Below are 24,561 nucleotides of genomic sequence, written 5' to 3'. Positions count from 1 at the left end.
CAGAGCTAAGCATGTAAGTGAATGATTGATTCCCGTGCAAAAGTGGTGGGGAAGGCTGGGAGGCAGAGTGGGGGTTCTCGACAATTCTCCTGTCAATTCCCCAGGGACTCTGCCCCTGGCCTGCCCAGTTCCCTGTTTGAGATCTGCTGGCTCATCTGGAGGCCATCAAGAGTCTGATGTCACGCTGACCCTTAAACACAAACTACCAGCAGAGCAGAAGCACCCAAGTCCTCTAGAGCTGTCACCTCAAAAACAAGACCCAGGAAGGTAAGGAAGTTTTGCAGGTGCTGTGTGAGGCAGGATACAGGGGACAGAAGTAACAGCTATGAAAGCCCACATCCTGTCAGCTGGTGACAGAGGAGGGGCCTGCCACCTGTTTATTTTCTTCTCAATGTCTCAGGGGGCTGGTCTCTACCACCTCCTCACACAAGCCTGTGACCTCCTCAGCTCCAAAGCCGGCTCTCAGGACAGCTGTAACCCCAGAATCACAGCACTCAGGAGGAGGGTGAGGCAGGAGAATTGCTATGAGTTCCGAGTCAGTCAGGGTTACATTGTAAGCTTGTCCCAAAATAAAATATTCTGGCGTGGTGGTTCATGCCCAGCTGTGATCCCAGCTTCTGGGGATGAAGTAATCCCAGGACAGCTGGAGATACACGGGGAACTCCAGGTGAGCCTGGTCTACCAGTGAGACCCTGTCTCATGAGGAAGTGAACAAAGCTCCCCCACCACAAACGGGGTGTGTGGTAGTATGTGTCTTTAATCCCAGCAGTCAGGAGGCAGATGCAGGCAAACCTCTGAGTTCCAGCGGCCCTGAAGCTCACTCCTCCCTAGTGAGAGGAGCTGCTAGGACACAGGGAGGTCAAAGCAGAAAGGGGCAAGAATAAAATAAAAAATTTTAAAAATGTGCCTTTAAAATGTGAAGCAGTGAGGCTTGAGCCCACCCAGTGAGCAATACCTCAATTAGTACCCCGCCCCCCTCACAGGGAAGAAGTGAGCTTGTGTCTGAGTGAGGAACACCTGCAGACAACCCAGAAGCAGCAAAACCAAGTACTATCATCTCTCCTGTGCCTCAACAGCCCAGGACAGAAGAGCATTTGCCTGCACTCTCCCCCTGCTCCCCAACAGGTCCCCACTCCCACTTCTGAGAGCCAGTGAGGCTGTGGGTGGCAACAAAGAAAACAGGCTCAGGAGGTGGCCGCAAAGGACGGAACTGCGGTTTTATATGTGGCAAAATATTTCTCCTAGAGGAGTACAGACAGACAGACAGACAGATGGGCACAGGACAGTAAGACGGGGAGCGGAAGGTTGGGCAGTGCTATCTTCTAACCTGTTAGTGGAAGCTGCACCCCACCCCCAAGGGGTGGGGCAACATTGGCACAGGAGGTGGCGAGACAGGCGTGAGGTGCCCATCCCTGAGGTGGGCAGCTGGGCAGGGCCCAGTCCTCGTTGGCACAATCGGCTCTCTCTGGACCAGCTGTGATGCTGGGGAGGGGCAGGGCTGCTGGACTATGGGGAATGCAGAGGCTAAGGGAACCCCAGGGAGAGGGGCTACCAAGGCCTCTCTCGAGGAAAGTGGACACTGGGGAAGGACAAGATCACAAGAGGCAAATACAGAGAAGCAGCAGCAACCAAGACCCCTAGGGGAGACCCAAGGTCCTCAGGAAGCCCCTGGATGGTGGTCACCTCATGGGCACCAACACATAGAGCCTGTTCCCTGGGGCCTCAGGGTGAAGGTGAAGGAGCAGGTTTTTTGGTTTAGAATGAGGTGGACCAAAGTACTCATGGTCTCCACACCCAGGTGGCACAGAGATGTGGGGCTCAGATGCAGAGGGCCCCTCTCTTCTGATGGCAGCAGGCAGGGTATGCTGTAGACAAAGCTCATTCCTGGGGGAGGTAAGGTTTGGAGGGAGGGGGGCAGCATCTTGAGTTGCTCACTCCTCAAGTTTCTAGGCCCTGCTTTCTTGCCATGACCATGGAGGGCAGAGAGCGTACACTGATGCCTGTCAGCTTGCACCCAGCTCTGCTCCCCAAGGCAAGCTCTACATGGGTTTCCAGGCTGTGGCTTTCACCCACCAGAGAATGCTGCTAGGAAACTAGGTTATGGGATGGACATGGTGAGGGATCCCGGGTCTGGGGTTTGGGGAAGATTCAGCGGGCTCCCTTCAGGAAAAGCACCCAACCTTTCCCCCAAGTACCCTGTGGTGGTAGAAGAAGCCCCACCCCCACCCCAATTAGGACCTTCACTTACAGCCCCGAGTAGAAAGAGTTGAGGAAGTGCACCTTTTCTCTGGGAGGGAGAGAGCCCCCCAAAGATGGGGAAAGGGGACACTTCAGAAAGTAGGTGTTCCCCCATCCACCCACAGCAGTTTAGGGAAAAACCTACAGCTGGAGATTAAGAACCTCCCAGGAGTTGGGATGATAACCACCAAAGAAACAAGCTTTGAGCAAAGGCATCTGAAAATGAGGGACGCAGCGCCCCCTGGAGGCAAGACACATCTTGGGTGGTGTACCCCTCTGCCCTCCCCTCCCCGAGCTCAGAGCCTTTCCTCTCCCAGAACTGCCCCTGCCTCTCAGCGGATGTAGACGCCTTGTCCCCAGCCCTCCAGCTCATTCTTATTGCGCCCCAGAACCGGCCCACCACCCTCCGCACAGTAGCGGGCCTTATTCCGGCCCCGGTTCCTGTTGTCGGTCATCTCCTCCTCAAAGTCTTCCTCATCTTCCCAGGAGCCCTGTCGGGCTGGTGGTGTGCCTCCCCCTGCAGGGTCTCCAGGCCCTGGGCCCTCTGAGGGGTCTGTCTCCATGTCCACACACGAGTCTCCCGGCTCCGTGTAGGCAGAGTTTCGGCTGCCGGGGGTGTCAGCATCAAAGGTGTCTTGGCGGGATAGCGCCCGCAGGGTGCCTGCCCGGCCAGGTGGGTGGTTGCTGGGGTAAAGGCCTGGGGGCTGGCCCAGTTCCCCGGGGTACTCGTGCACACTGGCATGCTCCCCAGTGGCCCGGTCCAGCGGCTGGTCCCCGGAAGCAAGGTAGGGTCCCTGGTTAGCAGACAGACGGCACGCACCATGCAGATCAGGCAGGGGTGAGAAAAACACAAAGCAAGGCAGGTTAGTCATAGTGCCAAGACACCAGCCTGGCTCCTGGAGGGCGCTGGCTCTAGGGGAGGGGCACCCAGGAGCAGGGGACCGCTCTAGAGCTGAGCCTGAGGGCAAGCCACAGGCCATTTGCCCCTCCCCCTAGAAGCCTGAGGGCACCCAACTTCATCTCAGCTTGAACTCTCCTAGTAACCAAGGTAAGGAGCCCTGAATAATTAGTCACCGCATCCTCAGTGCGTGTTATTAACGCTTTCCTGGGTTAATCATCGTTAACAGCTCATTAGCACTGCTCATTAGTCGTTGCTTGGGTTAGTCAATTGCTCCAATTTTCCCAATACAGTGAGATTTCAGCTCAAACTCACTGACCCCAGCTTCCTCTGCCCACACTAGACCTCAGCCACAGACTTCCAGAAACCCTCACTTCCTCCTTCCGCTAACCCATAGTCTCCAAGGTTGATCGGATTCCTTTCCAGCCCCCCTACAAAACACTCAAAGCAGCCAATTGGAAGAGGACGCATGACTCCACATCTCCACCCCCCCTAGCTCCACCCCCACAGCTGGAGAGCACAAGGTGGCCCCATGCCCTCATCACCAGTAGCTGACAGCTCCTGCCATCTCAAGCTGTGTGATGGAGCTATCCTCTCTGTGGTACCATTTCCTGGTTAGAGCGGGATGGGGATTGCACAACAGCTCCAGTTTCCAAACTGCTTCCTGGAGCTGCTTTAAGGCAGAGTGGGGCGGGGCAAAGAAGTGCTCCTGCTGTCCCTGAGGCTGGAAGGGGGTGGGGGGCAGGCCCCCAGCTCCCTGTGAGTAGATCCAGGATGGCTCAGCTTCACTGAACAAGTGGGCTCTGTTGCTGAAAACCCACTTGAGATGCAGCAGTCTAGAATGACTTCATGGTGTTGTGGCTCTAAGCCAGACCATACACTTAATGGTGTGGGCTCAGAGATGGGCTGCGGCTCCGTGGGAGGAGAGCCTTTCCTGGACTCTGTTTCCCTGGGAGACGGTGGAAGGTACAGCTTAGCTCATAGATGCTTCAGCTTGGGTTCCCTCAAGGATTGAGGGATACCAGAGAAAGGCAAGTTCTCTGGATTCCATGGTCCCCACTCTGTTAGATCTAATGTAGGTATGAAGCTGACAGCTGAGGTGCTGGCTTGTAATTCCAGCATCCAGGAGGCTGAAGCAGGAGGACTGCCTCCAGTTTGAGGCCAGTCTGGAACACTGAAAATTCCAGGCCAGCTACTGCCAGAATGAAACTGTGTTTCCAAGAACCAACAACAACAACAAAAAGAAAAGGGAGTAGAGTCCAGTGAACAAGCCTACTGTTCTTCCTCCGATTTTCTTCCTAGCGCCTGGACACTTACAAGAGGTTCCCATCAGGCCTCAAGTCCAACAGACAGCAGATGCAGTCCTAGGGGACCAGTCCCAGGGAGGCAGCACCAGCCAGCCCCCAGTCCCACCAAAAACCACAGACACCAGACGCTGCCGCTCACCACGTTTTTTACAAAATAAAGCTCTTCCCTTCCTTCCTCATGTTCCCTGCACTTCAGGGTGGGAGGAAAGACCGGAGGGACATCAGCTACATGGCGTGCTCCTGAGGCTGGACCACCGCGTCGCCTCCCCGCGGTGAGGCCTCCAGCCCGCCCCAGAAGCTGAGATTTCTCCTGAGCGAGGTGAGCACCTGTACCTGGAGGTTGGAGACCGGGGCAGGGCTGGCAGCCAGAGCTGCAGTAGCCATGGTGCGGTTCAGCAGCGGATTGGGTGGCGTGCTGCTAGGCGGGTGTGTGGCCTTCCAGTAGGCTTCCAAGTACTCGGCCAGGTGCTCGCAGGCATCTTCCAATTGGTTCTCGTCCAGGATTATGTCAAACATTTCCTGTGGAGGTGGGGTTAGGGGCGGGGCTGGGATGAGCGGGGGCGTGACCAAGGGTTGAAGGTGTGGCCTGGGTGCAGTGGGTGGAGTCAAGGGGGTTGAAGGACAAGGTTAAAAGGCCTCTGGCTGTGGAGCAAGGAAAGGACACTCAGACCTACAAATGACCGAACTCAGCTCAACTCCCTCTCATTCTAGGGACAGGGAAATCACGCCATGGCTCTGCACGCAGTTAGAAGTAGTTGAGCCATTTGGCCAACCAGGCATCCCTCTTTACCCAAGGACCGGTTTGTACCTAAAGACCTGTCCCAGGTGCTGTCTTCCATGCAGGCTGAAGGAAACAGGAGAACCCGAAAGGACACCTTCCCTTCCCTCCCCTGGGTCTGAGCACTCACGGGGGGACACTGTGCCAGCTTCTCCGAGGCTGCTATTTGGACATTGAGGTGTTTGGATTGAGACTTCCCTCGGGATTTGATGAGCCTCTGCAGAACCTGGTTGGGGAGGAAGAGAGGGAACTAGAAGCACACGGGCAACGACCCAAGTCTAAACGGCAGATTCTGCTCGGAGCCAGTGGGAAATCAGAGTCAGAGCGGTGGAATGTTCCATGATTCTCTGCCCTGAGCATCTCTGCCAGGATGAACTCACAAGCTCTGTGTCCACTACACAAGGCTCAGGCTTAGGGCAACACACAACACAGACAGACAGACAGACACACACACACGCACATGCGCACACACACTTTCTCACATAATTGCGTGACACAAAACACACTCACATACACACACACACATGCTCATACATACATGCGCACACACACTCATACACTCTTACACGCATCGTCACTTTCTCACACACTCATGCACATACATACTCACATACTCAAATATTGACACAACACACTCATACACACATGTACACACACTCAGACACTCACACCTTGTCTACAGACTTTATTCTAGCCCTCCAGTCTCATTCCCTCTAGTCCATATGAACAATAGCAATCATCCTTCATGGAGAAACTCCTTGCTGGATACCAGCATTGCTCCAAGGCTGCTGGGTTTTGAGGTGAGGACTTGTTATATCACCCAGGCTGGCATCCAACAGGTCCTGGGCACCGCTAATCTCCTGCCTCCTGTGTATTCTCCTGAATAGCTGTTCTATGCTTCTCTATATGATTGACTTAGTCCTCCCGAAACTAAATCTAGCCACGGAGAGACATCAACCTCAAATGGAGAGACAGTCTACAACACGGTTGGCCTATGCCATTGCAAAACGCCGTTGTCGTAAGAACCTGAAGAAAGCGAAAGAGCTACTCCATATTAAGAAGACTACATGTGGGGCTGGAGAGGTAGCTCAGTGGTTAAAAGCACTGGCTGAGCTGGGCGGTGGTGGCGCACACCTTTAATCTCAGCACTTGGGAGGCAGAGGCAGGCGGATTTCTGAGTTCAAGGACAGCCTGGTCTACAGAGTGAGTTCCAGGACAGCCAGGACTACACAGAGAAACCCTGTCTTGAAAAACAAAACAAAAGCACTGGCTACTATTCCAGAGGACCCAGGTTCAAATCCCAGCACCCACATGGCAGCTCACAACTGTCTGTAACTTCAGTTCCAGGGGATCCGACACAGACATATATGCAAGCAAGACACTAATGCATAATATATAAAAAAAATCATTCTTTAAGAAAGAAGAAAAAAGAAGAGGTAGAAGAAGACATGCAGGATGATCTTGGTATCATAAGAAGGAATTATTGGGACAGTTAAAGAAAAGCTCAATATGGGCCTTTTGTTGTTTACTTTTTTTTAAAGACAGGATCTCACTATGTAACTATAGCTGGCCTGGAACTTAATATGAAGATCAGGCTGGCCTTGAACTCACAGAGATCCACCCACCTCTGCTCCTGAGTGCTGGGATTAAAGGTGTACACCACATTTTTAGATAACATAGGGTATAGGAGAAACAGGCATTGAGGGAAGCCCAGGCTGTCCATGAACTCACAATGTAAGTGAGGCTGACCCAAATTTCTGATCCTCCTGACTCACTCTCCCAGAAAGCTCTTGGCCTTAAGAAACACATGCTGAGCCTGGCAGTGGTGGCGCACGACTTTAATCCCAGCACTTGGGAGGCAGAGGCAGGCGGATTTCTAAATTCCAGTTCGAGGCCAGCCTGGTGTACAGAGTGAAACACTGTCTCGAAAAAACAAAAACAGACTGAAGGCATAAGATTTGTTAAGTATGTGCTGAGAACTGAATCCAGGGGCTCATACTTTATATGTGTGCTTATAATTTATCATTTATCTCAAAAATAGAAATGAAAGGCCCAGGTGGTGGTGTACACCTTTAGCTCCTGCACTCAGGAGGCAGAGGCAGGTCATCTCTGTAACCCCAGCCCGGTCTACATAGTGAGTTTCAGGCCAGGCAGGGCTACACGGTAGAGAATGCTGTCTCAAACAAAACCATAAACAAAAATAAATAAATAACATTGGAGCTGGGCAGGATGGCACAGCCATCCCATGACTCAGGAGTCAGAAGCAGGAGGGCTAGGGGATGAGGCCAGTCTTGGCTAATGAAACAAGAACAAGGATTAATCAACTGAAATAAAATAAAATCAGATGAGAGATATAGCTTGGAGCGCACTTGCTTAGCACTTGCTCAGCTCTTAAGAAAGATAGGCTGGGTTTGGTCCCTAGCAATGGAGGAGGTGGAACTGGGCAGACCAAAAAGCTCAAGATCACTGGTAGCTCAGTTGGTAGAGTGCCTGGCTTCCAAGCCTGAAGACCTGAGTTCGAACCCCAGAATCAACATAAGAAGTTGGGCATAGTGAACCAGGGGGTAATGGCATATGCCTTTAATCCCAGCACTTCAGGAGGCAGGGGATCTGAGGCCAGACTAGTCTACAGAGATAGTTCCAGGACAGCCAGGGATACACAGAGACAGAGAAACTCTGTCTCAAAAAAGCAAAAATAAGTTGGGCATGGTGTTATAAATACTATTTCAGTGCTGGTGAAGAAAACATAGACGAATCCCTGGGATGAGTCAACTTAGCCTACCAGACCCGTGAGAGACCCTGTCTCAAAAAACGTGGATGACACCTGGAGATTGTCCTCTGGCCTACACACACACACACACACACACACACACACACACACACACACAAGTTCAATGTCATCCTTTGATACATAATGAGTTCAAGGCCAGCCTGAACAGAACAACAACAACAAAACAAACAAAAAAAAAAAAACAAAAAAACAAAAAACAAAAACAAAAAAAACAAAACAAAAAAAACAAGCAAACTAGTCAGGCCAGGTTGTGGTGGCACACACCTTTTAATCTCAACATTCAGGAAAGCATAGTGAATTAGAAGCCAAAGCAAACTACATGAGATTCTGTCCTAAAAACTGAAAATAAAGCTAACAGAAAGAATATGGTACCTTCGTGGGCACCAGGCTCTTGGCATAATTAATGCATTTACAAAGTTTTCACGGTGATCACGGAAGCGTGACTAGGCAGAAGATGGGAAAACTAGGGCACAGAGATATTACATGAGTTGCCAGGAGAACACAGTAACGCTAAGTGACAGCCCAGGGTAGGAAACGCAGGCATTCAGAGCCCACGCCCGTAAGCTCAGTGGAGGAAGCGGAACAGTGGAGGAAGCGGAACCACCGTTACTTTCTAGGCCACAGAGCGTTTCTGCATCCGTTACCTCGTTTGATCTTTGCAACCTCTCCACGCACAGGTATGTAAATCCCATCCTGACAGTTATATGTCAGGAGAAATCAAGAACTCAGAAAGCTTACGGAAATGGTGCCCAGGGTTCTTAGCTCACAGGATGCATCCACGGATAGACAGTCACTACTGCTGGCTACATCATGAGCTGGATTGTACAAACACAAACGGCCCTTAAACCCTGCACCTCTATCCCTCAAATTTCAGAGAGCCAGGTGTGCTGGTCTAGGCCTGTAACCCAGCCCTGAAGAGGTTGAGGCAGGAGGATTGTAAGTTCAAGGCCAGCCTAGGCTTGACCCAAGTCAAGTACCTTGCCTCCAAATCGAGGAATTGAGTCAAAAATTAAGAACAAAACCGCCATCTAATTCCCTCCCCCATGTCTCTCAAATCCACTAGTATCTACAAGGGGGAGTTCATGGAGCCAGCAATAATGTCCCATGCCTGACTCCCCGTACTTGGCAGGCTATGGCAGATGATGGCAAGTTTAAGCTACACAGGGCAACGCTGCCTTGCTAAGGAAAGACTGGCTCAGTGATTAAGAGGACTCAAGTTTCCCGGCCTCCACGAGCGACAACTCACAACCTGAAATTCCAGCTCCAGGGAGATTCCCTGCCTCCGGCCTCACACACACATACTCACACATATATACGTAATTAACAAGAATAAAAAGAAAAAAATTTCAAGGAGGAAGGAAGAAGAAAGTTCATGGCATCCCTACCACTACCCTCTGTGTCAAAGTCCGCACGAGCAACTGCATACAGCATAAAAGGCCTCATGTTAGAAGACTCAAAACTTTCCAACCACCACATAGCTGGGTGAACCTGGAACAAACTATACCAGGTTCTTTCATTTTTCTGACCCAGTGATGGACCGGAAGTTTGGATGAAACTGGCCCGTGTAACTCTGATAACATTTCTGATATTGAATACACAGAAGGCACACTGTACCCAGCTCTTTCCACCCATATTAGGTTGTATAATCCCAATATCCATGAGTCTTACAAAGAAGGAAACTAAGCTTGGGGAATAAGTCACTCCATTATGACCCATGCACCCTGTCTCCAGAACATGCCTTGTAGACCATGTTTACCATAAGAACCAGTCTCCTGCACCCACCTTGGGTGATGTGATCTTGATGTAAACAATGATGGGGGCCAGCGACGTTTTAGAGAGCTGGGCTGGGTGGTTGATGGTGTCAGCGTCCAGGGCGACCAGCTGCAAGGTCCGGGCCAGCTCGAAGATCCGCTCAATCTCACTCTGTACCTCAGCTGGGGCATGGGGACAGGAGGGGATCGTAAGGTTTCCCCAGGAGGCAGTGGAGAGAAGGAAAGCTTCTGGAGACTTCCCAGTACTTCACACCCCACCCACCCTGACAGCCCGGGAGGGGGAGAGTAGGCGGGCAGCTCACCCAGGCTGGAGCGTGTGTTGGAGCGTTCAATGATAATGTGTTTGCTGGGGTTGTTAAGGACTGAGCGCTTGGCCAGGGAAATGTCAGCCGTTACCCGAGTGATAGAAATCCTGAAGGAGCAGGCAGGGAAGGCGTCAGGGGTTGGGTGGGCAAGAACACACTGTCCACTCACTGGCTCCAAGCTTGCCACCCTTGTCCCAGTCTAAGAGTCTCAGAGTGGTCCCTTTAGACATCTTGTGTATCCCCAAGTGGGTGGAAGGAGCCACAGTCAGCAGAGAGCCAGCTCTCAGGGTCCTACCTGCCATCAAACCGATGCTTAAGGAAGTCAAACAACGCTTTCTGCATCATGTCTGTTACCTGTCATGTAGGGATTAGAGAGAAAGGGAGAAGTCAGGCTCTGAAACCCCCAGGAGTTCTGCCTGCCGGACATCCCTTTCCACCTTTCAAAACTCTTGAAGCTTCTAAAGGGGGGGGGGGTGCTTCCTCAGGGGCTGGGGCCTCTTATGCAGCCTGATTCCATTGGTCTGTTACATGGCATCTCCAAAAAGGGTCTTAAGAGTTTTCCTTGGGAGATTGGGCCCTCTTGAGTGGACTTCCCATGGGTCAGGCCCCCTTAAGGGTTTTCTCTGAGGTACATGAGCTTTGGGCATATGGGACCCTTTGGAATATCTGTACACTCTGGAGGTCTGGGCCCATCTGGGCACACTGCCCTTCAGAGCTCCTACCTCGTAGCCCTTGAGCGACGGTCCCACCAGGATGATGGGCCTCATGGAAGGCACCACGTCATAGGGGGGCACATGCTCTGTCTGGGAGGGAAGCAGGGAAGGGAAACCCCAAAGTAGAGATGGCATCAGCCCCTCTCCCCAAGTGTCTAGGTTCCCCATGCAGCCTTTCCTCCCTCTGACCCCAGAGCCCAAATGTCGGTATCAGAGGGTTGGGGGTGGGAGATGGCCAGGCAGGACCAGGAAGGAGGGTAAAGGGAGAAAGATCTGGAAACTGGTGTTAGAAGGTCCCCCAGTTCATCCCCAGTGGTGCAGACATAGAAAGCTATCATACTTACCGATTTCTGCTTCTGTTTGGCTGGGTCCAGAGATTGCCAGGATGGGGAAGGGAAGGAGAGAGGGGAAGGCACCAGGCAGGGGTAGAGGGCCAGGAAGGAGCCAGGACAGGAAAAGGGGCAAGAGAGCGGGTAGACGAGGAAAAATAACAGGCATGCGTGTTAGTGACAGACAGAGCCAGAGAGGGGATGGGACCCCATGCCACAGGGGAGCCAAAGGTGGCCTTGGTGGCTGGAGGCAGGACAGACAGTCATCCAGTGCACTTGAGACTAGTGGGCCAGGCCTCCTGCCCTTCCAGATCTAGCTCTGAAAAGAGCTAGAGACATTGGAAGCCCCAAATCCAGGGCCCACACTCCGCCCCATTGTGTATCTTCCTGTTTATCTTAAGGGGACCTGTTCTGCATCTAGTAGAGGCTCTCGTACATCCACGCAGAGTTGAAAAAGGGCAAATGAATGCCATCCCAACCCTTTACCATCCAGAGTGGGGCATTTATTAGTCATGAGGACAAAGACTGGATGTGTTTATTACTAGACAAAGCAAGAGCTGCCTCTTCCTGAGGAGTTGGGGAGTAGGGTTTTATAAAGAGAGATATGGTCCCGCCCCAGTCCATCCCCATACATCAGCTAGGCAGAAAGCCCAGAGACTGGAAGTATAGAATGGACTACATCTGGACATTTCAGCCTCTTTTCTTTGCCAAGAGCTGGGTCCTGACTCCCCTCACAGGAAACCAGACAGAATTACCTTCTTAAAGAAGGGGATGCGCTTGCCGTGGGGTGGTGGCGTGGTGACACTGCTCACACTAGTCTTGGCAGAGCCGCCGTGCTCCCCTAGCTCTGCCTCCTCCTCCTCTAACTCTAGGGGATCTAGCTCAAAGGCAAAGTTAGTCATTTCGTTACCTGGACCAGTCAGGAAGGAGATGAAGGGAGAGGAGGAGGGAGATGAGCACGGAGACACAGCGCAGAACACAAGGATGGGATGGGGAAGAAAGAAAGAAGAAGTGAATGGAATGGGGCTAGGAGAATGAATGGGAGATGGGGGGTGTGGGGGAAGGCAGAGAGATGGAGCTACCACAGAGAGGGACAGGAGAGACATGACAGACTCAGCTCGGAGGACAGCCTATCCTTAATGGAGGGGGTACTACTGCATGTGTTTGGGGGACTCAGAATTGGGGCACCTCCTATTGCAGGGAGGAAGGACCACCCCTGTGGAGAGACCACCCAACCCAGGAAAAACTCTCCCTCCCTCCCCTAATTTGCAGGCAGTTCTTACCACTAGCAGGGGGTGTGGGGCGGCGGGTGCCAGTCACCACATCTCCCAGACTGGAACTGGAGTTGTCACCTGACTTGCTGTGTGGGCAGAGAAGCAAAGGAACTGATGAGCAAAGGTGGGCGTGGGGCTGGGGGACTTCAGTGCTCACACAGTGCATGCTGGGTACTTATCCAACCCACTCACCCACCCCTTAAGGCCATGGGCAGGTCCTGGAGGTCAAGGATTAGCTCTGAGGACTCCCCCTCCCTGCTGGCCTCACCAGGGATAGCAAGTGTCCTCCCCACCCCCTCAGCAGACACCTGGAACTGAGGCGGTTCTGGCGCAGGGTCTGTTCCTGCAGCAGGCGAAGGCTGTCCAGTTTGACAGGGCTGGGGATGAAGCCCACCTCACAGCCTTCCTTCACCAGCCGCCCAATCCACCAGTCGTTATTGTATTTCTGTGAACAAGAGACCAAGAGAGAGACCAGAGGTGAGAGCCATAACTACCTTCTAGGGAAACCTCCAGGCTGCCAACCCTGCCAGTAAAGGGCTCCCTCAAAGAACCCCCACCCCTGGCTTCAGTCTCTGATAAGATCCTCCCAATTCCCAAGATGACAAAGCCAAGACCAGGACCCTCTGTGACCATGGACCACCCTTGGTTAGAGAGAAGGTAAAAAAAAAAGCTCCTGCCTCCCTGAGATTCATGCTGTGAGTAGGAGTGAAAGCAGACACATGCACCGGGCACACCACCATTCTATCACAGGGCTCACAAGCCCTCCCAGCATCTCTGTGACTTAGGCATTACCAACCAATGAAAACTCATTGGGTTTAGAAAGGTGAAGACATTTGCCTAAGGGTGCACAGCAGACTCAGTCCAGCTGCGCTCAGCTCAGCAGTGTTTTTCCATTAGACTACCAGATGCCCCCCTCTCCTGGCACCCCTCCCACACACCTCTAATGTCCCACCCTCGCCCCACTCCAGATGCCAAGTGTTGCACCCACCTCCTTGATGTGCAGGAAGTCCTTGGGCTCAAAGGTGATGGCCACTCCCTGGACAGGCACCTCATCCCCTGGAGACGGATTGTAGCCAACATTTGTCCGAACAGCAAAAGCCACTGGTTTGGTCTAGAGGGGACACATGAGGTGGATGAAGGCGGAGAGCTGCAGTGAAGCAGTACCTTGCTTGACTGGGATAGTGACTGTGTGGTTGCTTGCTTAATAAATTATTCATTAAAATGTATACTGAATGGGTTGTGTGGTCTTTTGTAACTTTTACAATAAAAAGGCACTGGGTGGGTGGGGCACTGGGAAGATGGCTCATCAGATAATGGCATTCGTGGTACAAGCTTGCCAATCTGTTTTGATTCCAGAATCTAATGAAGAGCTGACTTTACACTGGCATCCTCTGCCCTCCACACGTGTGCGGCATGCACATCCTCAAACATACAGCACCATGCCCAAACACACAGAAGAGCTCACACACTAATTAATTCAAAAGAAAACAAACAAAGACTAGAACTCAGGGCTGGAGAGATGATGGCTCAGCCTGTAAAGGTATCTGCCACCAAGGTTGACAGATAACCTGAGTCCAATCCCCAAGACTAACATGGCAGAAGGTCAGACCCAACTCCCACAAGTTGGCCCCTGACCTCCACATGTACGCCATGACATACAACACAGACATACAAATGTAAGATAATTTTTAAGTATTTAAAAATGGAATCTAGGGGCTCATGTACATAAAATAGATAAATGTGCATGTGTGTGCCTATGTGTCTGAGAGAGGCAAGTCCTGAGTGAGCACGAGCCACAGTACCGATGTGGTCAGGAGTCAATTTTCTCCTGTCACCGTGGGTCCCAGGAATAAGACTCTGATGGTCAGGCCTGCCCTGCAAGTGCTTTTACTAACTGAGCCACCTTATCTACATGCTCCAACCCCCTTTCTCTTTTCTTTTTTTCTTTTTCTTTTTTAGATGTGTGAAAAGGTCTCATGTGGTCCAGGCTAACCTTGAACCCAATATGTAGCCAAGGATAGACTTGGATTTCTCCTCCTGCCTCTACCTCCCAAGTGCTGGGATTATAGACATGTGCCACTAAGCCTGGGTTTTGTTTGGTTGGTTGTTTGGTTGGTTGGTTGGTTTGGTTTTGTGATGCTGGGGATTGAAGTCAAGGCCAAATCTATTATAGGCAGGCACTCTACCGACTGAACTACATCCCCAGTCCGTACTGCCATTCTTCAGGAGCTTGATCTGAGCTTCAAATCAAGCCTGAGCTGATCACTCAACCAGTGTAACCTCCCTGTGAAGTCCATAACACCTCTCAGCTCAGTGACAATCAATGATGTCCAACACACTGATGTAAGCACAGAGTCAGATGATGACAGGCACTGGGTGGTTCCCAGCACCCACATCAAGATGCTCACAATGGACTGTAACTCCAGCTCCAGAGTTTAGATGCCTTCTCCTGGCCTTTGTGGGCATCTGCACATGCTTAGCATGCAGACACACACCGTAGATAGACAGATAGATGGTTAGATAGATAGATAGATAGATAGATACATACATACATACATACATACATACATACATATTGATAAATACATATTGAGGGCCCTGTGTGGCAGTGCATTTTTTTTCTTTGTTTTATTTTTATGAGTACACTGTCACTGTCTTCAGAAATACCAGAAGAGGGCATCGGATCCCATTACAGATGGTTGTGAGCCATCATGTGGTTGCTGGGAATGGAACTCAGGACCTCTGGAAAAGCAGTCAGTGCTCTTAACTGAGCCCTCTCTCCAGCCCCAATAAAGCAGTCTTTTAAAAGAATCTAGAATCAGGTGGGGCTGCTGGTGGTGCAGCCCTTTAATCCCAGCTCTTAGGGGGCAGAGGTAGGCAGATTTCTGTGAGTTCAAGGCTAGTCTGGTCTACAGAGTGAGTTCCAGGACAACCAGGGCTACAGAAAAAAACATTATCTCAAAAAAACAAACAAACAAACAAAACACCTCGAATTTGACATTTAACCTTGATGGAGCTTCCAGAACAGCAGGTGCATTGTTTTGTGTTTACTATGGTGTCATGGAAAAGTGGTAAAAGGAGACCACAATGGCTGTGAGATGGCTCAGTGGGTAAAGTACTTGTGTGCTGGAGGGGTGAGCGTGGTCAGAGATCAGCCCAGAGACTTCTCCTGGCTATCTATCATCTCTCCTGAGGTGGCAACGTCCCACCCTAGCACATATGTAAAGGCCAGGAATGGAGGTTACACAAGCAGAGATAGGTCCAGGCGGGGCACACTGGCCAGTCGAGTCAAAATGGAGGCTCCAGAATCAGTAAAGAATGAGGAAGACACCTAACACACTGACCTCTGGCCTACACTAGAGCATATGTGGGTGTGTGCTCCTGCACATATAAGCACACATACATGTGTATACCATAAACAGATGTACACACACAGACATACAGACATACACACACACACACACACACATAGCCCCATATGTGGTAGCTGTCTTAATTCTACCTCTTGGGAGGCTGAGAAAGGAGGATTGCTGTAAATTCTGGGACATCCTGGGCTACAGAATGAGACCCTATTTCAAACACCAAAGAAGAGGGCCAGTAAGATGTCTCAGTATGTGAAGGAGCTTGCCGCCAAGCCTGACACTGAATTGGATCCCTTGGTAGGAGGAGAGAACTGTTCACAGCTTGTCCTCTGACTTCCATGTGTTCAGTACAGCATGCATGGTTCTTCCCCCTCCCCAAATAAGGGTGATTTCAAAAATGTAAATACCCTCTGTAAAAAAAAAAAAGGCTGGTGGTAAATGTCCTTAATCCCAGCACTTGGGAGGTAAAAACAGGTGTTCTCTGAGTTCAAGGCCACCATGGCCTACAGAGTGAGCTCCAGGATGGCCAGGGCTACACAGAGAAGCCTTGTCTTGAAAAGAAAGGGAGGGGGCTGGGGATGTTGCTCAGTGGTAGAGCAGTCACCTGGCATGAACAGGTCCTTAAGATCAATCTCATGAGTGTATATGCATGTGTGTGTGTGTGTGTGTATGCATGTGCGTGTGGTGTCTGTGTGTGTGTGTGGTGTCTGTGTATGTGTAGTGTCTCTGTGTGTGTGTGTATGTATGCATGTGCCTGTGGTGTCTGTGTGTGTGTGTGTGTGGTGCCTGTGTGTGTGTGTGGTATGTGTGTGCGTGTGTGTGTGTGTGTGTGTGGTGTGTGTGTGTGTGGTGCCTGTGTGTATGGTGTGTGTGTGTGTGTGTGTATGTATGCATGTGCCTGTGGTGTCTCTGTGTGTGTGTGGTGTGTGTGTGTGGTGTGTGTGTGTGTGTGTGTGTGTGTGTGTGTGTGGTGTCTGTGTGTGTGTGTGTGGTGTGTGTGTGTGTGGTGTCTCTGTGTGTGTGTGTATGTGGTGTCTGTGTGTGTGTGTGTGTGGTGTCTGTGTGTGTGTGTGTGTGTGTGTGTGTGTGGTGTGGTGTGTGTGTGTGTGTGTGTGTGTGTGTGTGTGTGTGTGTGTGCAGGGATCAGGCCTAGAAGCTGAGTGAATTCTGAAGACTGAAACAAGATCATCAAAATTCAAGGCAAGTATGGGCCACATAAACAGACTTTGCTCTAGGACAAACAAAAACCATGGCTGGGTTCCAGTCCAGGATGTTTGTTTGACTGTAGAAAGTAGGTCTGTTTTCCTTGTAGTGCTGGGGATTGAACCCAGGACCTTGTGCCAGCTAGGCAAGCGTTGTACAATGAGCTCTATCCCTAGCCCAGGAAGAAGCAAGGTCATACTTATCAAGCTCTGTGGAAAGAGCATCAGACATTCGAAGGCTGTATGAGGAAAAAGAAACTATCACAGTCCATATACTTTCTTCACAGGCGAAAGACACAGCCACAGACCTCTGTAAGCAACGGATCCAAAACTTGATGGAGTCTGCTCAGGCTCTCTCAGGATGGGCGGGGGGGGGGGGGGGGATGAGAATAACGCCCACAGGTCCTCTCTCATCATTAGTCTCACCTTGGCTTTCTCGAGCTGGGCTAAGGCCTGGCGCTCTGCCTCCTTCCTTAAGGCTTCCCGGTCCTCCTCCAGAGACACATCAGAGTCTGATGGTCGGCTCGTGTAGGACTCTGCTGAGCCCTGAAAACAGAGGGGACCAGCTGAAGGCCAGCACCACTTCTTCTGGCTCCTGGGGTGGCATGAAGGTGCCATCCATTCTAAAATTCCAATGCTCCATCAGCCCTACACAATACTGCAAGGCCTAGAAAGGAGGTATTATTAGAACGAAGAGGCCAGGGGTCAAAGTTTGCAGGCCTGTGGGATGAGTGTGACCCTAGGAAAGGTGACAACAGCCAGCTGGAGGGTAAGGCAGGTCTAATGACAGCTGCTTGGGGCTTGGGAGGGGTGGGAACCTGATAGGGGCACAGCCCAAGGGAGGAGTGCCAGGGGATGACTCTCACTCCCAGCTTCTCCTTCTCTGCCCTGCCCCTGAATGGCCGAGAAGGCATAGCAGAAACTCAACGCCATCCTTTCCAGGGACTGTAGCCACCTTCTTAGGCCTGAATCCTCACCGTTGCCCATGGGTGGTCTATTGGAATGACAGGGCCACCAAAATTGATGACTGAGAATCAGGGAAGCAAGACACCCACCTCCCCTACTCCTCTAGCTGGGAATTTCTGAATAGGGCCACTCTGAGGCAACTCCAAGCTGCCTTATGATTTTCAGGGCAGTTCAGCACATGTGAGGGGAAAGCAGAAGGAATGGGATTCTGTCCCAACACTAGGATGCTAGATTGCAGGGTAAGTCAAGCTGTGAAGATTGACTATGACAGGAACCCAACGTGGACCACAGTCACCATCCCAGAGTGCCAAGGACTGTGGTAGAGACATATATGTATGAGACCCATAGAAGCTATACAGACGTCATGGCACTGGTCATGAAGGTGCAGACATGTATATATCTGGAAATAAAAAAGTGTGCTTGAGAAGATGTCTTCCATTGTGTGCGCTAAGAGTGAACAATCAAGTCACCAAGGGTGCCCCAGAGGTCTTTGTCCCTGAGGGTGGGAGGCAAAGGGTGGCAGAGGACAGGAGGCATGGATTTGGTGTGATTTCTGGACCGGTGGGTGGCAGACAAGGGTGGGAGGGAATATGGAGAAGTTGTGGGGTTACAGGTGTGTGAGGGATCGCTCCTGAGGGCAGGGAAGAGTCACTTGGCTGGGATTGTCCATTGGTTTGGTGTGGGAGATGGAGGTCAAGACCTAACTCTCCCCAAATCATCAGATGATACAGATATCACCTTCTTAGGAAAATCCTGAACGGGAGGTTCACTGGAGGAGGGGTGGGATAGAGATTTGGGTCACTAAATAAAGCTGGAGAAGACACACAAAACCAGGAGGAGGGACCAGCAAAAGAATCCCCATTCCCTCTTGTTACCCATTCCCCCAAAACAAGAATACAGATGCCCACATAGACAGAGACAAGCAGAGACGGACAGGCAGAGAGGCGCCCACTGACCCCAACAGACACGCATATGCATACACACATACACACAATCAGAAATGGGAGACAGGAAAGAATAAGGGAGCAAAGAGATGGACTGGAGAAAGGCCCTCTACAGCAGTTTGAGGGGTTCTTCCATCCACCCGCCACCTGCCCCATCCCCAGCTCACCACTACCAGGGTCCGGCTGGGCACCTCCATCCCGGCGCCCTCAGTGCCCGGCCCTGCCGGCCTAGGGGTGGCCCACACAGCCCGTTCCCCCAGGAGCTCAGGTTACAGGCAGAATTGCTACATGTGCAAACTGCTAGGGTATATTTAGCTCAGAGATGTGGCAAGGTCTGCCCCCCACTCCCGCCACCTACTGGGGGTAGGACTTGAGGAAGGAGCTAAGAGGAGGAAGAATGGGAGCTCTTGTGGGGGTCTAACCCCTTGGCTGGCAAGAGGAAAACTGAAGGCTCTTCCTGCCTTAACATCAAAAGCATGACACCATCATTTCTAGACCTGGCACTGGTCAGTTCTGGAACAGGAGGGATAAAGGAATGATTAAGGAAAGAACTTCGGATCAGTTTGTGTATTTTAGACACGCTCAGATCAAAACCTCCCTTCAGTCTCTGGAGCTAGGCCTGGGCTCATGCATGAGAAACCCAGAGACAGAAGAATCAAAAAGAAAGTACTCAGTCCAGTCAGCGATAGATCTGCTTGCTACTACTTCTCTCTCTCTCTCTCTCTCTCTCTCTCTCTCTCTCTCTCTCTCTCTCTCACCCAGCAGGGCTTGCCTCAGGGGGTTCCTCCTACCATGTCTTCTGCCCTCTCACGGTTTATTATCTCCTTAGCCACACTCCTTTCCTTGTCTGATCCTGAACCCCTCTTGCCTTTTTTGGGTACCAGGCTTTGTTGAGATGCTCAGTAGTCATAGCAACCACATGCCTCCTCACTGCCTCTCCCCAGCCTAAGATGGCCTGGGGTTGAGGGAAGAGAGGAAAGTGGCAGTTTTCCCAGCTCAGCATGAGGGCCCAGAGAACTACTGTCAGCATCAACTTGAGCTGGGCATGCAGGTTACATCCCTCTAAAATAAAACACCCCTTATCCCCACATCTTGCCTCTCTCTGTGCAGATCTAAAAAGAGTCATATTTGGAAGTGGAGAGAGTATGTCCCTGACCCATACATACCTAACTAGGGCCCGGTATCTCAGTTTATTTCCAAGCACCTGCCTCAGCCCCACCCCATCACAGATTCTGGGGGAGGACATGGAAGCAGACAGCCGGCAGGGGGAGTGGGTGACAGCCCGAAGCAAGCCAGGAGGAGGCAGGCCAGGCTGTCCCTGAATGAGATGACGCAGGCAGGCAGGCAGGCAGGCAGGCAGCAGGGGCTGGGAGCTGGTGTTGGAGGAGGGGCGGAAGCAGTGGGCGCAGAGAGGTCTCGGGGTGTTGGGTGTGGTGGTTTCAGGCAGGTGACAAGTGATATGAGAAAAGGTGCCTGGAGAAAGTCGCAAAGCCAGCCTGCACCAACCGGCTTCATCACCCAAGTCCTCTCCCCGGTTACCTGGCGGACGAAGCTGTTGGATGTTGTATCCGAAGAGGTACTTCCGTCAGACCTTTTGAACCGCCCTTTCCTCTTGCTGTACTTGCCCTGGAGAGGTGGGGAAGGAACAAGAGTGACATCAGAAAAACGTTTTAACAGTTCATCTCCTACCAGGGCTGGTGCTGTATACAACCAGCCTAGCCTGGGGACTCGCTGCTCTACCCCTATCCTCAGCTTCTCCTTCTAGAGGTGACCAGCCTGAAAGGAAAGAGGTTCTTCCACCTCACTGACAGTGCCCAGTCATGAGCCACCATGAGGAACCCTGAGGAGAGCCTGGGATGCACACACAGGAATCCCCAAATCAGGCCGAAGGCTGAGAAGCAGAAGGCCCGAGGAAGGGGAGGCTCATTAACCGCAAAGCTAATTGAGATGCCGGGCGGCTGCAGCAGCCTCAGGGGGCGGGGCAGCAGCCTCAGGGGCGGGGGAGGGGAGAGGCTGCCTGCAGTGCTGGGGGGGCGGAGGAAGAGAGGGGGATGTCCTCTCCTCTGCATCTGGAGCTGAGGGGGCAGAGTATGCGATGCCCCCAGAGAGAGGAGGCGAGGCAACCCAGGGCCAGGCTTGGTTCTCCCCTGAGCCCGACTCTGCTTCCCAGAGTAGGGAGGGGAAGACATCCAGCTCTTGAAGACCCAAAGTCACGTTTCTGAGGAAGGAAAAGAGGGAGGAGGTACAGAAAAACCCATATCGGGAAAGTAAACATCCAACCTGTGGCCTGATGCCTCGGAGTAGGCTCAGCTTCCCACTCCTGCCTCCGCCCTAGCAGAACTTTCTCTCAGCCTCCGTCCTGGTAATCAGTGTTTATATTCCTCCTCAAGGCAGGATCCACTCTATTCCCACGCCAGCTGCCCATGCCCCGTCCCCACGGTAGTAACCCAGCTCCATCAATCTGAGGGCCCTTTGGCCCCACCCCAAGCCGAGACTAGGACATATAGTCCTGCCGGTACCAGGTAGGATGGTTAACCTCTCTTACTGCACTCTAATTGGGGTGGGGGATCCTGCCTGACCTCTTAAATGCCAACGTTAGAGCATTGAGCATCTCCATGCTTCTACCCCCCCCACACACACACACACTCATATTCTTGGCACTTGCCCAGTACAGAATGGGCAGAATGCCCAAAAGCTCCTGCCCCCAGCCACTGTCCCAGACTTTGACCAAAGATCCCAGAGGCATCTCAACCACACTGCAGGCTCTGGTTCCTGAGACCCGGTACCAAGGAAGCTGATGAGCCAGACATGGTGACTCACACCTGTAATTCTCTACTCTTTGGAGGTAGAGGCAGGAGGATCAGAAGTTCAAGGCCAGCCTGGACTATGTAAGATATTCTCTCTCTCTCTCTCTCTCTCTCTCTCTCTCTCTCTCTCTCTCTCTCTCTCTGTCACACACACACACACACACACACACACACACACACACACGAATAATAGGACTGAAGAATATTCTATGGTCCTTTTTCCTTCTTTAATACTGGACATACAGCTAAAGTCGTTTTGAGATTCTGTGCAGACCTAAGAGCATTCTACAGTGAACCCCAGATTCATACCACTACCCCACCCCGGCTGGGCAAAGGGAGTGGCCTTCAGAGGGACAGGGGACAGCTGAAAGGAAGGCATCAGTCAGCTGTCTCCCAGGCTCCAAGGGGCCTGGGGTGGAGAAACGAAGTATTTTTAGGTCTGACCTGACCCCCCATACACACCCATCAACCACACCGTGTTGCTCACAGTTGCTCCAGGCTGGCCACAGCATTACAAGAGTTAATGCTATCCTTGGAGAAGGACAAGTCCTAGAGAAGTCCCCTGGCATGGCCACCACATACCCTGCTGGTCATTCTATGGGGACCTTGTATGCCCAAGAATGTCCCTACCTAGGGGTAATCCAGGCACATAGGAAAAGTGAGCGTGCCAAAAGGCAGCACCCCTCCCCCAGGTAAAACAGTGCCCTCCACGCCAAGACAGTGAGTTGGCACCCATCCAACTTTCCAAACTTTGGAGGTTCCCACCTCTTGGGGCAGGGGGAGGGGTGAGCTAATGTGGGTGTTGGAAGTAGGGAAACCTCCAAGAGCGGGTTGGAGACCAGGTGACTCTGGGAGGGCCTCCCACAGCTGATCCCTTCTCCACCTTCAAAAGCCAATGTCTGAGCCTTCGAAGGCCTGTTGGCAACGCCCTCTGACCATCGTCTCTGCCTTTTCCCAGTACTACCCCCGCCCCACCCACACCCACTAGCGCCTCTAAACGTGCTCTGCGTCGCCCCCCTCGCCTGATTCGCTCTCCAGCCTCCCTCCAACTCCGCTTCTCAAGGCCTGGATTCCCCCCAACCCCCATCAGCATCCCCGCTGTCTGCCTGCTGGAGCCGGTACCCCAGCAGCAGGGACCTGGACGCGGGGGAGACCTGGAGGCGAGGTTGACAGGCATTCCACCCCCCTCCTCTCCGCTCCGCAACACCGCAGCCCGACTTGGGCCAATAGTCCATCGATCATTAACCCTCGAGAATGGGGGGTCGCGCAGACACCCCTCTCCCATCCACGCAGGGCATATAACCCTTTCCTTCCCGGGGCTTTCCGAGCTGACTCCAAGGTCCGCAGAAGCGGTCCTTTCCCTCGAGCCTGGCACCTCGCCTCACCTGTGGGCTGGGGTCGAAGACCTCCATAGGGATCTCTTGGGAAGGTGGGTAAGGGCCCCGGGACATGCCGCTCTTCTGGACCATGGAGAGGATCCTCCGGTCCGGCCGCCCTCCCGACCCAGCCGGGCGCCCTCAGCGCATGGGAGAGGCCGTCCGAGCCGAGAGCAGCGCGGCGTCGCGCAGCCAGCACCGGGTGCAGTCGCCCAGCCAGACCTCCGGCTGCACGCTCGCCGCCTTGCTGCCCTCTCGGCTCGCGCTCTGCTCTCTGCGGCCGCCGCCGCCGCCGCCTCCGCCCCTGAAGGCTCAGCATCTCCCCCCGCCCCTCCCTGGTTCCCGCCCCGCGCCGCGGCCCCGCCCCTCGAGCCCCTCCGCCGGCTGCGCGCAGACAATGGCCGAGTGGCGGATCCCGGCTGGCCTCCGGAGCGCGGAGGGGCTTGATTGTTGTCCTCCGATTAGTCTGGGATGAGGGCAGCTTGCCGGGGATTAAGGGGAAACCGGCCTTGAGGCTGGGGTGGAGGTGGGGGGCGTTTACCAGTGTGTGCCAAGCGTCGATGGGGGGTGGGGTGAAGCACAGGTTGGTACGCCTGGTACCGCCTCCCTTTCTGTCCCAAACTACTCTCTCAGCTGGTCTCCCTGAGTGACTCCAGCTTGGGCCACCGGAACTTCCCGATCCCTGTGATCCTGGGACCTAGCTTTAACTCCTTTCTCCCCAGTGTGAGGCCCAGGCCGCCATGAAACTAGCTGAGTAGACCTCCCTCTCCAACCTGGCTCTAGGTCTGTTGCCTGTGGCTGAGGATGGATGATGGGGTGAGTGTCCAAAGGAGAAGGCCAACAGGGACAGTAGGAATGCTGTCCAGGGACCCAGGATTGCTCTCTTCTGCCTCATCAGTTACTAAGGTCCCCCAGACTCATCCAAAAGGCCAGGAATCAGGCTTGGCAACGTCCCTGTTGCTTCTAAGAGAAAGGAAAGGAGGAAGTATGAAGGGGGGAGGGGGGAGAGGGGCTATTCAAAGTTATATACCATGACTGTTGACCTAGGCTTGTCTCTCCTTTATCCTTGACTGAGGAACGAATATCCCAAAACTGTGGCAACTCGGTACCAATTTGGCTCAGGCTCAGCTGGCTTCTGGATCCAAAAAGGGTTGTCCTCAAGTCAAGCAGTGGTAGAGCACACGTTTAATTCCAACACTGTGGAGACAGGGGCGGGGCAGGAGGATCTCTGTAAATTCCAGGCCAACCTCATTGACATAGTGACCCTCAGGACAGCCAGGGCTACATAGAAAAGCTCTGTCTCAAACAAACAAGTCATTCTTGTTTTCTTTCCTAAGATGTTGCTAATACTATAGTATCTTTGCCCATTGAAATTATTGGCAAGATGAGAGAACAATAAGAAGTCTGGAAGCTGGGTATGATGGTAGCGATGCTGGGGGCTAGAGGCCAGCCTAGTTCACATCGTGAGGCTGAGGCCAAACCTGTCAAAAAAAAAAGAA

The 24,561-nt window shown here is 52.6% G+C and overlaps 1 protein-coding gene across 4 annotated transcripts; it reads right to left on the bottom strand.

Moving 5' to 3' along the window:
• Positions 1 to 1,190: 1,190 nt before the first annotated feature.
• Positions 1,191 to 23,354, bottom strand: Cacnb1 (calcium voltage-gated channel auxiliary subunit beta 1). 4 transcript variants are annotated; one of them, XM_034505796.1, is made up of 14 exons: positions 23,072 to 23,354; positions 20,419 to 20,505; positions 17,396 to 17,515; positions 13,394 to 13,516; positions 12,714 to 12,850; positions 12,415 to 12,491; positions 11,887 to 12,041; positions 10,812 to 10,892; positions 10,385 to 10,443; positions 10,087 to 10,196; positions 9,795 to 9,946; positions 5,352 to 5,447; positions 4,777 to 4,962; positions 1,191 to 3,032 (listed from the first exon to the last, which is right to left on the bottom strand). In XM_034505796.1, the coding sequence occupies exons 1-14, from the start codon at positions 23,153 to 23,155 to the stop codon at positions 2,571 to 2,573; spliced, it is 1,929 nt and encodes a 642-aa protein (XP_034361687.1). In that variant the 5' UTR covers positions 23,156 to 23,354; the 3' UTR covers positions 1,191 to 2,570. The 4 variants fall into 4 exon arrangements, with proteins under 4 accessions (XP_034361687.1, XP_034361688.1, XP_034361689.2 ...); XM_034505797.2 differs by lacking the exon at positions 11,887 to 12,041 and adding an exon at positions 11,147 to 11,166; XM_034505798.2 differs by lacking the exons at positions 20,419 to 20,505; positions 23,072 to 23,354 and adding an exon at positions 19,047 to 19,168.
• Between the last annotated feature and the right edge of the window lie 1,207 nt (positions 23,355 to 24,561).

This window comes from Arvicanthis niloticus, chromosome 6, assembly GCF_011762505.2.
Source record: "Arvicanthis niloticus isolate mArvNil1 chromosome 6, mArvNil1.pat.X, whole genome shotgun sequence".
NCBI classification, from domain to species: domain Eukaryota; kingdom Metazoa; phylum Chordata; class Mammalia; order Rodentia; family Muridae; genus Arvicanthis; species Arvicanthis niloticus.
The sequence above is the reverse complement of the archived record's forward strand: the minus strand, read 5'-3'. Positions and strand labels throughout refer to the sequence as shown.

Bases quoted from the DNA above. Each gene is read 5' to 3' on its own strand.
- Cacnb1 (XM_034505796.1), bottom strand. From the start codon at position 23,155: ATGGTCCAGAAGAGCGGCATGTCCCGGGGCCCTTACCCACCTTCCCAA. The intron at 20,506-23,071 runs GTGAGGCGAGGT...CCACCTCTCCAG, and splicing joins TCTTCGACCCCAGCCCACAG to GGCAAGTACAGCAAGAGGAA. The intron at 13,517-17,395 runs GTGAGACTAATG...TGTCCCCTCTAG, and splicing joins CCCAGCTCGAGAAAGCCAAG to ACCAAACCAGTGGCTTTTGC.